At 43.3% G+C, this 13,976-nt stretch overlaps 1 protein-coding gene across 2 annotated transcripts in view; it reads right to left on the bottom strand.

Annotated features, from left to right (window-relative positions):
* The window catches only part of DAPK1 (death associated protein kinase 1), a 615,679-nt gene that overhangs the window by 330,063 nt on the left and 271,640 nt on the right, over positions 1-13,976 (bottom strand). For both annotated transcript variants that reach the window (XM_078675702.1, XM_078675704.1), the window contains one exon: positions 7,612-7,833. In XM_078675702.1, the coding sequence (XP_078531828.1) occupies positions 7,612-7,833 (222 nt within the window). The remainder of the gene's footprint in view (positions 1-7,611; positions 7,834-13,976) is intronic.

Genomic DNA, 13,976 nt, shown 5'->3' on the forward strand with positions numbered 1-13,976 from the left:
GATTGTGCTACATCGACTGTGGGTACCGGGAGGAGTAGGGTTGATCCTGTCCTGGAGACTTCTCTTCGGTATAATCTGCCTTTCCCAGATAGGGCCTACTGAACTGTGCAAATGCAACTTAGGTTAACTATTGAATGTGCTGCTATTAACTGGTCTACCTTCATGGACATACTTTAGAGGGTCGCTGATGTGACCCCTGCCATGCCCTGGCACTGCCGTTGCGATCCCTAGCCTCAGCAGTGGCAAAATCAGAGGCACGAACAGACGCAGCTGGTCCTTAGGTGGGGGCTTCACTCGCCTCGGTTTTTGTCATTTTTTTCATTAGACTAATAGTGAATATAATTACCTTATTCGCTATTAGTTGAATAAAAAATTGAGTACAAAACAGCTGGAATATGGCTTTCCCTGGCAGCCGAGGTAAGGAAAACAAGCATTGGAAATGCAATAGGTCTCGCACCATTAGAGTTAGTGTTTTTAGAATTGTTTATGAGGTTTTTTTGTAAATGTTTAGCATTTTTGTTTCCTGTAGCCAATGCTAAAGAATTACAAATAAAAAAAAGCCATAAACATTTCTAAAAGCTCTAACTGAAATGGTCTGAGACCTATTGCACTGTGTGAGGGTGAGGGGTTGAGGGTGAGTGAGGGTGGGGGTGAGGGTGGGTGAGTGAGGGTGAGGGGTTGAGGGTGAGTGAGAGTGAGGGTGAGTGAGGGTGGGTGAGGGTGAGTGAGGGTGAGTGAGGGTGAGTGGTTGAGGTTGAGGGTGAGGTGTTGAGGGTGAGTGAGGGTGAGGGTGACTGAGGTGTTGAGGGTGAGTGAGGGTGAGGGTGAGTTAGGGTGAGGGGTTGAGGGTGAGTGAGGGTGAGGGGGAGTAGTTGAGGCTGAGTGAGGGTGAGTGAGAGTGAGGGTGAGTGAGGGGTTGAGGGTGAAGGTTTGAGGGTGAGGGTGAGGGGTTGAGGGTGGGTGAGGGGTTGAGGGTGAGTGAGGGTGAGGGGTTGAGGGTGAGTGAGGGAAGCTTGCACTTTGCCACCAATGCATTGCCGGTTCTTTGCGTGAGGGGATACTTATACCAGTATCGTCAGTGTGGTAAAACATATATGTGCGAGGGAAGCTTGCACTTTGCCACCAGTGCTGTATCTGTTCTTTGTGTGAGGGTATACTTGTGCCAGTGTGGGCACTGTGGTAAAATATTTATGTGCGAGCGAAGCTTGCACTCCTCCCACCAGTAGTGTCTGTTCTTTGTATGAGGGTATGCTTGTACCAATGTGGTAAGCCATCTACGTGTGTGGAAAACTGGCGCTCCTGCCACCAGTGCTGTGTCTGTTCTTTGTGCGAAGGTACTTGAAACTACTGTCATTCTTGTTAATGTTCGCTGTGCTATGGAAGTCTGCACTCATTCCAGTTCTCTGTCTGTTTTGTGTGAGAGAATATGTGTGTCGCTGCTGTCAGCACTGTAACTGATTAGTGTGTGAAAAAAACGTGCACTTTTCATACCAGTGCTGTATCTGTTCCTTGCGTGATGGTACTTGCACAAGAGGGGACATGGTTGTAAACTGTCTCTGTGTGAGGAAAACGTGCACTCCTGCCACCAGTGCTGTTTCTGTTCGTTGTGTGAGGGTACTTGAAACACTGCTGTATTTCTTGTGAATGTTCACAGTGCAATAAAAGTGTGCACTCCTTCCATATCTGTTTTGTGTGAGAGGATATGTGTACCACGGTTGTCAGCACTGTAACTGAGTTGTGTGTGAAGGAAGCTTGCACTTTCCCTACCAGTGCTGTATCTGTTCTTTGAGTACGTCTCCTGCCACCAGAGGTGTCTGCTCTTCGTACTGAGGGTTTTGAGATGCTATCAGTATTGTAAATGATCCCTATGAGGTGCACGTTTTCCCTCAGTCGATAGTGCTGTCAGTATTGTAACTGATCTGTGAGGGATGTTTGTGATCGCTTTTGCACACGCTGCCTTAGCGAAGGTAAATAAAACAATTGTTCACTTTTCAAAAGCTAAAACTATTGGCTCTGTCTGCGTGTGCATTACATACAATAGCCTTTTAAATTGCTTTAATGGCGTTGCTCAAATTGCCTGGGTGCGAAGTGCAGAAACCCAGGAATTCGAGAAGTGCGTCATACATGACATGGAGCCACTAGGGACATATGCAGATATAGGATATGGTTCTAACATTGGAAGCGGGTGCTGTTTTGTGCTTGTATAAATGTTGACCCGGTTCAGCTCTTCGCATCACGTTACAGAACTGGAACACAGAAAGAGCCGAGTCCGAGTTACTGAATATAAAAATAAAGAAACAGGCCGTGGCAATGTGTTTTTCAAGCCCTGGTGCCGGGACAAGCCCAGGCGTGTCCGTGGGTGCGAAGTCTTGTGACGTCTTCAGCGCGGGAATCCCCGAGCGGGGAAGAATGAATGACAGATAAGGAATGCCCGGGGAGATCCAAAACAAACAGGCCCCGTGTACCTTGCATAGCGGACAAAAAATAGCATTTTCGGGATTCTTTCTATTCAAGTTGCAGACAGACGGTCGGTGTTTATGCAGCCAACACCGGGGCAGGCTGGGGGCTGGGAGAGGCAGTAGCTATGGAGGCCCAAAAGAAAGCCGTGGAGTGGAGAGCGGGCGGGCAGAGAGAGTGAGGGGGCGGAGCGGGGGTGTGGGAGGAGTGCGGGAACAGACGGGAGGGGAGGAGAGTAGGAGGAGAGTAGGAGGAGGAGTAGGGGGGTGTGGGAGGAGTGCGGGAACAGACGGGAGGGGAGGAGAGTAGGAGGAGGAGTAGGGGAGGCACGGCCTAGCGGCCGTGCAATCAAGAAGTGAGGGGGCGGGAGAGTAGGCAAGGCAGGCGGCTGGGGCCATGTGCACGCGCTTTTAAGCTCAATGCGCATGCGCATTGAGCTTAAAAGTCACGGGCACTGCAAGGAATCGCCACGATTCCTTGCAAGTTGGATAAAGAGTCGATGAGCCCCTATAGTCTCGCTTGCTCGATGCGCATGCGCATCGACAGGCGAGACCTAAAAATGGTCAGATTAATGTATATTGTGTGCGTGCTTGCACCCTCGAGTGTGTTTATGTAAGAGTGTGTGCATGTGTGAATGTATGTGTAGGCAGAGTGTGTGAATGTGTGTATGTATAAGCGTATGTATGTGAGCGAATGTCGAAGTCAAGGGGCATAGGTCACTCCCGCTACCCATGGCCTTTTGGTGAATTGACGTCCATGTCTACCCTTATGGTAGAATGTGATAGATAGTGGTGTGCTTGTTTTTCATGTACTTGTTCCGGTTCTATTCAGGACGAATTTCAAAGCTGAAAAACATTTTTTTTACAAACTCTTGTATCTCATAAGTAGAACCTGAACATGGATCTGAATATTGCACTATTTTCATTCGGCTGAAGATCTGCTGCGTTGATAAAACATGTTTTTGTTATTAGCATTGCTATTTTAAACGCTATTTGGGATTTGATAAGAAGTTTCCATCAGTTGCTACTTTCATAACAGGAAGTGCAATGCATGAGGAACTGCTTCGGTTTCGAGGAAGTCAAAACACAACCGCAGCTTTTAGATCGCAGTGCAAGAAAGTACAAAATTACAATTTTACAAATAAGTTAATTGGCATGCTTCACACTTAGAAAAAAAAATCACCTACCATGGCTCCCTGGGATTAGGATACAAGGGAAGGAGCTGAAACGCAGCTGGCTAGGAGGAGCTCTGTTAATCTACAAATTCTGTCGTCAAGTGCAGTCACTGTCCCCCACTCCAAAGTAATGAGTGGGGAGTTGTGACTCAGTGGAAGGGTAGCTTACACAAACGTGGTATGTGATAGCATTGAGATTAGAATGCCTTAAATAGTAGGAAGTCCAAATGGCAGATAAACAATGGGAACCTTGTGGAGCTGGGCAGCACTGGGTTTCTTTTTGAAGTCTCAGCTATTTCCTGCCAAGCTTTGCCTTTGAATCCAGTGTGGGAGTCAGTCTTTGGAGACAGAGATCATTGGATGGAGAAGTAAATCAGTACTCGGTGAGTGACTGAGTGGAGCTATGATCTGTGGAAGTGCTGTGGTCTGTCAGCCCATTAGCTCTGCCCAACTTTAGGAGGGAGAGCCGGTTTGTGGCAACAGTTAAGTACCCGAGGTTTCCTTCGAGCACCCACAAATGTGGTGTGAATGTCTAACTCGGTGGTGAAGAAGCATTGGCAATGCCATAGGTCCGGATTTAAAGCAATGTTGTATAGTAATGTGAAGCATTGCGAGTGAATAGCATGGGAATAGATATTTATGTGTGTGGAAGCAAAGAATTGTAAAATAATATTGGTGTACTGTAAAAGGTCAAGTGACAGTTGCACTGTCAAGTCAGACCTAAATTTTCACTTAGGTTAATTACTTCCCTCCTGTCATCTGTGCTGCTGCTAGAGAAATAAATTATCTAGTTATCTAAGAAACTATATGCATTCCAATGTCATGTGTGCGCCGCTGAAAAATTCAAGCTTGGGCAGCTGGATAAATAAACAAAATGATCACAGCTGTGTGGATGATTAGCACTTTTTTGTGGAAGCACACAACTTCTGCCCAGTCAAAACTTGTACTCCTGGCGCACAACATGTGCATGGAGCCAAAGCCCCTCTGGAGTGATGCTTGCATGATTGTCTGGCAACAGCTGCACTGTCAACCCAGACCATGCAAGGGGCAATCACGGACGGGAAGTGATAATTCCCCAGAACACACACTGGACATGGCTGCTACAGTAGAACATTTGCATATCACACTCAAATGAACTTGAACGTTCCAAAAAAGAAACCAATCATACACTTCAACAACCGTCTATAAAGCTGCAAGCACAATGCACTACATGTAGTAAGCCATAAGTGATACTTCTCCAATGTGCATCAGCATAGCTCTAATCCCATGAATACGCGAGACTAACCACACACAATTTCTGAAAACAAGGCCCCCATTCGGAGGAGACTCTTGAAGGAATATGGGTCGGGCAAACAACATTTTGGAAGAAGTGACCCTCCCCAGGGAGGACTCGTTTTTGTTTTGCCCATCACCCAGGGCACACTAAATTCCTTTGGAACAATTGTAATAAACCACTATGATACACACCAAGTTGAACTTCTCTGGACCGGTTTTGTACAAAATACTGTAGACCTGCTTTGATTTGGCTATCTATATAAGACAAAACACAAAGGAGCATACCAGGTCAAGGGAGTGCAGTCCAGCTATGAGAAACAACATGTACCAAAATTGAAAGCATGTATGAACACCTGTCAAAGAGGCCCATAGGCTGATAATAAAACCCCATCAGACCAGCCATTCGCTGGAAAATACGTCATGTGAGGGTTTTGTACAGCATTAAATCCAACAACCGACTTAGTGATGACGGTGAAGGACCAGATGTCCGTACTGTAGCCAAGGGACTAAATGCAGGAATATCATGCAGTGCTACAATAATAGTAATTCTGAAAAATTCGACTACTCAGACTCAGACCTAAGTTCCGAAAGACTAAGTGTCAGGATTAAAAGCATGCCGAGTAGTAAGGCTACCCAAAGGCATTAATAAAGAACGGTCGACATGTTTCAGCCGGATAGGGCAATACCCTGGCTTTCTTCAGGACCTTTAAATAGAAAATGGCTACTGCAAACTCGACAAGTGTAACATAACAGCATGTACTGTAAATAGGTTACATAGCTACCAGGAACTTGGAATAATGTGAGTCCACTGGAAGGGAAGAGACATATCTTCTTCCCAGCGTTGTGTGGATGAAGACCTCATCTCACCCGGCAACGGCTCGGGAGTGTGAGGCCCCGCTCTCTCCGTCGGTACCTCCATTCAGCACCCTTCCGTTCGAAAAAATAAATAGTGAAGGATTAGATTTAGGAAGCTACAAGTAGCGGAAGTAAGATACCTCTTATGGGTAGGCATGCATATTTTATCCCAGACACCTCAAAGGTGAGAGAGAAGTTGAGGAGACGGCTTGTGTCCCTTCGTTAACAATCTGGAGCCAAGGGCCTACAGACAAGGAGTCTCCAACCCAGGAGATTCTGTGTAGTGAGAGATGGCAATGGTACTTCCTCCATAGTGCTCTTGATGCGCATAGCCATTTAGGCCACCCAAAGAGGAGTGATGTCCGACAATCACCCGCACTGTCAAACTTTACATGAAACTGTTGATCGTCATCTCACCCTGTAGTATCCTGATCGATCTGAACAGAATACTGAGAGCTGTAAATTTTTAGCGGCCTCGTTTTATCTTTTGAACCGTGACTTTTGAGTGAAGTTAACTGCTGACACATCAATGATTTCTTCAATGGGACCATGTAATCTAACACTCATATTTATTTTGGCCCCCCCTGCCCACTTTCTTTCTCCATAACTGTAAACCCAAAGGTTGGCCCGCTTCTCCTTCGCCCACCTTTATTTCCAATCCCCAGCCTTGATTCTCTTTCGTCTTCTTGAAGCTGGAGCCCTTTTGGTCCTGTTATGGTGATGTTTGTTGCAGCCCAACATAAAGGTCCCTGGCTAGATAAGAGTGTTTGAACATGTTTTAGGGGCCCCTCATACTCTTACGGATTACCAAATTGAACAAGAAAAGATCAGCGCGAACTCAAGGTGGTGGACACGGTCAAACAGTGATGTCCTATTGTTACAGTCGATACATTTACTGTAATATGAACTATGTGCCATAACTGAAACTACATGAAATGAATCGTTTTTGTCAGGTAGTGGTCTTAATAAAATGTATTTTACAAACTATTTCATATGTCAACACAAATAGAGCACAGGAGTCATAAGGTTGATATGGGAAAAGAAGGTCAGAGAGTGATTGAGGGTGGTTGCAACGCATCTTAGAATTGTTGATAGCTCCACTTTCTACAAATTGAGGTCTCTGAACTCAGGTTTAAGGGGCTGTCAGAGGCAATGCTTGTTTTACTCAGGTCTATTGAAGCTAGCAGGGTGGCTCAGTGAGTTCAACCCTTGCCACCGACACGCGTTGACTGCCAAGTCATGAATTTGAATGCATCCAAAGCTGCCTTACTCTTCCATCCTTCAGGAGTAAGTAAATTGAACACAATCGCATTGGGTAACAATAACACATGTTATTTGCAGAGTTTTGAAATGGCAGCAGTGTGGTATGATGAGACATATTAAAAAAACAATTCATTACTAACATAGGCTCTGGCTCTTTGGAGGAAGTCAACCCAGCTGCGGGTTGCAAGCTACTTGCAATTCCACAAAGTTAGGAAGGCACAAGATCAGACTCCTCTTGCTTTAGATTAAAAAACATATTGCATTGACTGCATTTCAGAGTGTACCACGACCGGCTTACTTGCTCACTGACTCTGGACCTTCTAGGCACTGAAACAAGAGGAACGTGCTGCCAAACAAGTCTTCTGATAAGCGACAATCTACTTGACATCTGCCTCAGTATTACAGACCATTCCACCTACTAACTGAACAGGCCACAGTGCTACGGTCTTCAGTCTACAAAGCAACCAATCACCTAAGCAACGAGGCCCTCTTGAACTATCCTCTCCATGCTCAAAACTCATCACAGGTCCAACATCAATGCCGCCCAAAACCACCTTCCTGAATCACAATAGAACCGAGTGACTTACAGCTCCAGGATAAGGATGACATCCAATTTGTTCTCGTAAACCTCATGCAGCGTGATGACGTTTGGATGCTTGATCTCCTTCAAAATGCTGACCTCCCTCTCGATGTCCTCTTTGGTAACGCCCCTTCGGCTGGATTTGGTCCTCCTTTTCTTGATAAACTTTGCAGCATATTGGACTCCGGTGCTTTTCTCCTGGCATTTCTTCACCACTGCAAACTGTCCGCTGCAATACAAAACACAAACGCTTCAAGTTTAGGATCATGTTGGGAAGATTATAACAGGCAGTGTTTTAAGAAATTGTGCTGACCAGAGCATTACTTATCTTGCATTAAATACATGTCGTCAGTCTGGTTTTCTTTAATTTGCCTTTCTACCAAATTAAGAAACTCCCAAAAACCCAGAGCACCGAAGTTCGCATCACGCCTGGGCTCATCAAAATTACATTTAGATGCATACAAGGCTCTCCAACCACTTACTATGGAAAAACTATTGAGGACTACGCCTCAGAGAAGTCTATGCTCAAATGGCATCAACCTCATCAAGGTCCCCAGAACAAACTGTAAGACCAGAGGAGGTATGTGTTCTTCCGCTGCTGACAGTGCCTCTGGTACAACCTCCCACTGCACATAACATTACTCCAGCAAGACTCAGTCACTGAGAAACTTTCTCTTCCTAATTTTGACTTCTTGCAAGCTCTTAAAAGCAATTCAGTTTTGCAATGAGCACAGTACAACATGTAGTAAATAAAAAATTGAATTTCCATAGTGTATGTATCCAATTACTTTACAAAAGAAATGTTATTAAAAGGCTAGAAATAAAGAGAATGACAAAAGAGGGTAGGTGATCGGAGTTTGGATGGAAATGCCTGAAAAAGTAGATGTGCTTTATCAGTGTTCTGTAGTGTAGCTCCTATCATCCCAATAGGCTCTGCGAATTGGAATAATACCTACAGCAGTAAAGGCCTAGGCCAGACGTTAACTAGGTCTACTACTGTCGATACTAGACTTAAAGTTTTGGGTTTGCCAGCTTAGCTCAGAGTTCACTAGAAACTTTCTCGAATGTTCAAGGAGGACTTAACTTCCCTGATTAGACAAGAAGGGATTTAGTTTCTGACAACCATAGAACATGACAACTTTGCTCTCCCCTAATCAAGAGTATATCTCGAGAGTCGTGTGAACAAAAGGCAATTTATTTTACTCAGTCAGTACGTGCATTCTTAGTCTCATCAGATTGTAGAGAAAAGGAAGAGACGGGCGTGTTCAATAAAAAGGTGTTATTTATTGATCAGTCTCTTTTCTCGTACAAGAGAAATGGATCGATATTATTGCAATACTTATAGTTAAGTAAAGTGCATACATTAAAAGCAATAGTATAAAGTAATACTGAAAAAACATTGATATGGTTTCTAAGCCATAAGATGTTTTAAAATGAATAAAATATATTACATACACATATACATTTGACTAAACGTACTCAACTGGTGTTTCTAGATACGCCTACCCCGTGTACCTGACCTAAGTCTAATACGTGGGCGGGAATAGAAAGTTACAGTTTAAGTTAAGTTTGTTTTTGCCAAGTGAATAACTAAAGAATTCTCTGTGAGGGGTTATTCAGTTCTGTACCTGGAAGTTAGGATGAATGAGGAATGGTATCTCTCTCTCTGGTCTCGATATTCCAGGCGGCCTGCGAGGGCTACCCAGAAACGCCGGGGCTGGATTCTCGGCAGGAGAAAGCAGCGCGTCTCTCAGCGCGTCAGGAAGGCGGGGCTGCTGCCAGCGGGGTCTGCTCTGCTCTTGGCTTCGGCAAGTATGGCTGCTCCGTCTCGTCACCACGCGTGTGTTTGCATAGGGCAAGATCGGTAATATTTATACCTTTAAGGTGCCGAGATTGACGTAAGGATGGACATAGATACGTCAATAAAGATGTCATACGACTTGCTCGTTAGCACATTCTTTTACTAAAGTTCTCGGTGAAATCAAAACAATGGCCGCAGGGTTTTGCCCAGGTTGTCATAGGTTTGATTTGTTATGAGAACTCCGTATGCCTTATCAGGGGCTGGAGGAATATCGCTTGTCTAATTAGATCGCAAGCGTTATGACCTAATCAGATAACACGTTCCTGTGCCGTAGTGTGACTGCGTCAGATAACGGTATCTGCATCATGGGGATTTTCTGCCTCATGGGCTGACTGCTAGTTAACTTGTTGGTTTGTTTAACTAGAATAGGGTCAGGAATAGGGGGATCGATTCAGAACCTATAGGAATACATGACACCCACTCCACGCTAACTATGGACATATTTACTAATCTAGGCATAGTATAACATAGTACAACATACTATAGAGTAGTGTGTATACCTTACCACCCCAAAATACATAAATGCATTTTGAAATTTTTCAAATATACGGAAAAATTGCAAACATATATATTGTATGCACTCAAGCTGTAGAATAATGCCAAAGTAATCGCATTTGTATACATTATTGCTTATTTGGTATATCAGAATTTACACATGAAATGGCTCTTAAAATAATACAGAAAAAAGGTTCGAGACCATTCCATCACAAAATAAAATAATTATGAACATGCCAGCGGGCAGCTAATGTCTATAAGCTATCTAAAAATTTTTTTTTTTTAGAAACCTTAGTTCTTTAAGAATAGTTCTTACTTTAAGCAGAAGATAGTGTCCCGAAAGATATGTAAAAATATTTTGGGGCTGCTGAAAAATTGCCGTCCGTGAACTGGAGGGAAAATCTGTTCATGTGACTTTATTTTTAAAGTTGAAGGCCGAATTCAGGGAACGCCGTGTGCGAGCTTGCTCAAAAGTCTCTATTTCTGTTCTGGAGAGAACATCATATCATTTAGGCTTTCGAAAAAACTGTCAACAGCTTCCTGGGAAAGTTCCACTAACTCGGAAATAGGTGTAATCATGCATTCGTGCGCATGATTGTCTCCATTGACATTCTGATTTGCATTACTGACAGAAGGTCGTACCTGTTTGATGCTGCTTTCATCTTGAACTTCACTACCCATCAATCGTAGTGGTGAAGCTTCCACGAATGCCGTCATCAGGATTGGTAGCCTTTGAGGGCAGCACAAAGCATGAACCTTGATCGGGCTCAACAATGTTTCTGCATCCATCGGCGCATCCGATTGTAGCGTCAGACAGGTGTCTAACCCGCATTCTTCTCCGCATAGCAGACACCTCAATACAGGTAAAACACATCTTTGCCACATTGGTCGAAATGATAGAAACCAAGTCATGTTCAGGTCTCTAAGCTGGGAGAGTCCCAGGATTTTTGATATCCGGTCCCGGTATCCAATGGCTAGGATTGTTTCTTCCCTTGTCGCAAGAGTTTTGTCTGTGACATGGGTTGCCATAACGAAAAATAAGGACTAGGAATAGGATTCCTGCAATTAGTCCCAAGATCAGGGGAAGTCCGCCAAGAATCGAATGGACGAAATCTGGAAAAATACCCAGTATGGCTTTGAATGGTGTTAATGCCATCGAAAATACTGTCTTAAATACCTTTGAGACCCCATTGGTATCAGAAATATTTAAGAATTCATTCAGGATTTCCGCGAAATGTACGGGGGAATTAGTTGATAATAATGTATGTATCTCTGCAGTCGTCCTTGCGACTTGTAGATCATACGTTTCTTTTGATGACGAGAGCCTGGTAGGCGTCTGAAGAAGGACTGTTTTCATTCTGCTTAAAGTATCTATTCGAATAGAAGTAATTTTCAAATCGGGCCATGCCCTTGCCTCCCTGTCTGGGAAGGAGCTGGGGAACAATGAGCGTCCACAGCACTTGACCTTCGCAGTCGTAGTTACTAGATAAGGAGTCCCGGGCATAAGACTACAACATCTGCGGTCTACAATAAGAATGTAACTCCCATTATAGAGTCTTTGAAAGAATGGTTCTATTTCAGTTGCAGGTGCGCCTTGCTGGTGACATGAAAGGTTGTATGAATTCCCTTCACAGGCTCCATGCAAACTAATTCCGTTACACAGAAGTGTGCCACTTAGTGACATCGCACAATTATTGCCACTAAGAAACACTTTCTGTCCTTTATTACTGACACATGCATGTGAATAGGGCAGGTTCCATGTTGTTTTAATGTACCCCTTTCCCAATTTCTCGTACATGCCAGCCTGTATATATTTTTGGCAGTATTGAAACCTGAAGGTTGAGATTGGAATATTTATTATTCCATGTATTATCCATTCACTGACAGGTCGTTCTGACATTGTCATTGGTAATCTTTCTAGTTTTTCAATGCTCAAGATTGTATAATCAGCACCCTTTTGTGCCATACCGATTTGTCTATCAGTAAGGTTAAAGATTTGGAATAGTGACGTTGTGTTGATTAAACGCCAAGGCACATAGCCTGAACGCAGATTTTGTAACGTCCAGCCAAGCTGTACAATAGAACGCAATTGTGACTGACCGTGTTGTAATAACAGTAAGTCTTGCGATAATATATCGATTGCTGACGACACAATGCTGTCCAATGAAAAAATTCTGGAGGACAGAGTCATTAACCCATTGTCCACTACAGAAAGTGATTTTTCCAAATTAATACGGTCAATTTCCCGTATTCTCTCTGCTGTTTCAATTTGAGTAACCTTCCAGGCCTCATTGTATGCTGCATATACAGAGGCTGCTATGAAACCTTTTTGACGCTGTTTGCGTGGTCCCAAAGTGAAATCACGCAAGTCAGCACCATCAGTAAGTAAAGTTAGGTGTTGCTTAATTTCTGCCAGTGTGGAAGTTTGTAGCCACTGAAGGCATAATTTGCCCACACTGTAGGTTATTATCATCCCTGGGTGATGTCTTTGAGGATATCTAGGGTCTGGCCTGGTCATTTTGAACCCCTGTGTTTTGTTCAGGAATCTGTCTTGACAGTTATTTGTATCTGTGGGCCAGATCAACCATTGTTTCCAATCAGGATGTGTTCTGTTTTGGTTTAATATATGGTTTACGTCTATCTCTTCATCTGTATCAGAGTTATTGCTAAACATTGTTGGCTTTGGAATAGACGGTTTATTTAAATCTCTGGTGGTTTGTTGAACAGTGTCATTTAAAAATATCATTTGTTCTGGGATCATCCAGGCTCTAAACAAAGCTTCTATACCCTGTACTTGCCATTCTTTTGTACCCCAAACACTTTTCAATTCAACATTTTTGTCCCAATAATCAAAACCAAAAGTATTCATTTTTTCAAAGAATGAGTCTGAATATAACAATTTTGTGTTGGTTATCATAGTCTTGGTTCCTGTCTTGTTCGACAATTTAAAATAGAATGCTTCAGCATTACTTGTGTTAAAACCTGAAAAGTATGAATATTTGTCGTAAACGGTTCTTGAGCTCCCTTTTGGAGGTGTTGCACAATGTTCCCATTGATTATAATTTAAAACATTTCTAGGTTGTGCAGATCTATGTAACAAGTGGTTACCATAGTGGTTATAGCAATACATACTATCATAATTTGTAGAACCCTGCAAATAATCATGTTTGGTAAATTTAGCAGACATTACTAAGTCAGACATCATATTATTAATGCTTTCGAAGTCCCAATCCTCAGCAAATGAGTTTGGTTTTGCAAAGTCACTCAAGGAGATCTTGATTTGGTGTGGATATTTCAGGATCTCGACCGGACCATAAATTTCATAGTCAGTGTTGTCCCAGGCTACCCCACCAGGTATCGGATTGGCTGTGAAGTTGGCTGAAGAAAGTTCTCTTTTCTCGACGTGTGAAGATGTGTGTGGTTTGAGGATCAAGTTGATTTTCTGACTTGCTGTGTCCATTTTAGCATACTTTCCCTCGATGAAGCGTCCCAAAGTTAGTATCATGATGAGCCAAAGTATGAGGATAAATGCACCAAAACCCACCCAAAATTCAATCCATGGAGAAATTAGATATGTTTCTTTCAGTTGTTTCAAAAGTTCTTTAGCTTTATCTTTAAAGCTTTTTGATGATGGCTGTGTCTTTGATTCACTGAAGCCTTCAGAGGAATCATCGAAGTTTATGAAGTAGCCGGATGCAGTTCTGTCAATTGTTCCAATTGCTTCAGGATTTCTGTTTTTTGCATGTTCACTTGGTACTTCATTATAGATTGGTGTGTCACTGCTAAATGTTTTTATTTGGGTTTTCAGAGGTCTGAGTTCTATTGCATTGTTGCATAGTCCTTGTTGTTCTTCTGTAGGCGTTTCGAATGTGATGAGCCTCTTCGTTAGGACCTCTGTACTGGTAGCAAACCTTGGTGTTCTGCTACTTATTGGGAGTCCACTTGGCCTACTGTTTGTTATCGGCCACATGTTGTGGTTTTACCAGGTCGATGGATACAACTCGGTTCTCCTTTTT

This window comes from Lissotriton helveticus, chromosome 2_1 (genome assembly GCF_964261635.1).
Source record: "Lissotriton helveticus chromosome 2_1, aLisHel1.1, whole genome shotgun sequence".
NCBI lineage: Eukaryota > Metazoa > Chordata > Amphibia > Caudata > Salamandridae > Lissotriton > Lissotriton helveticus.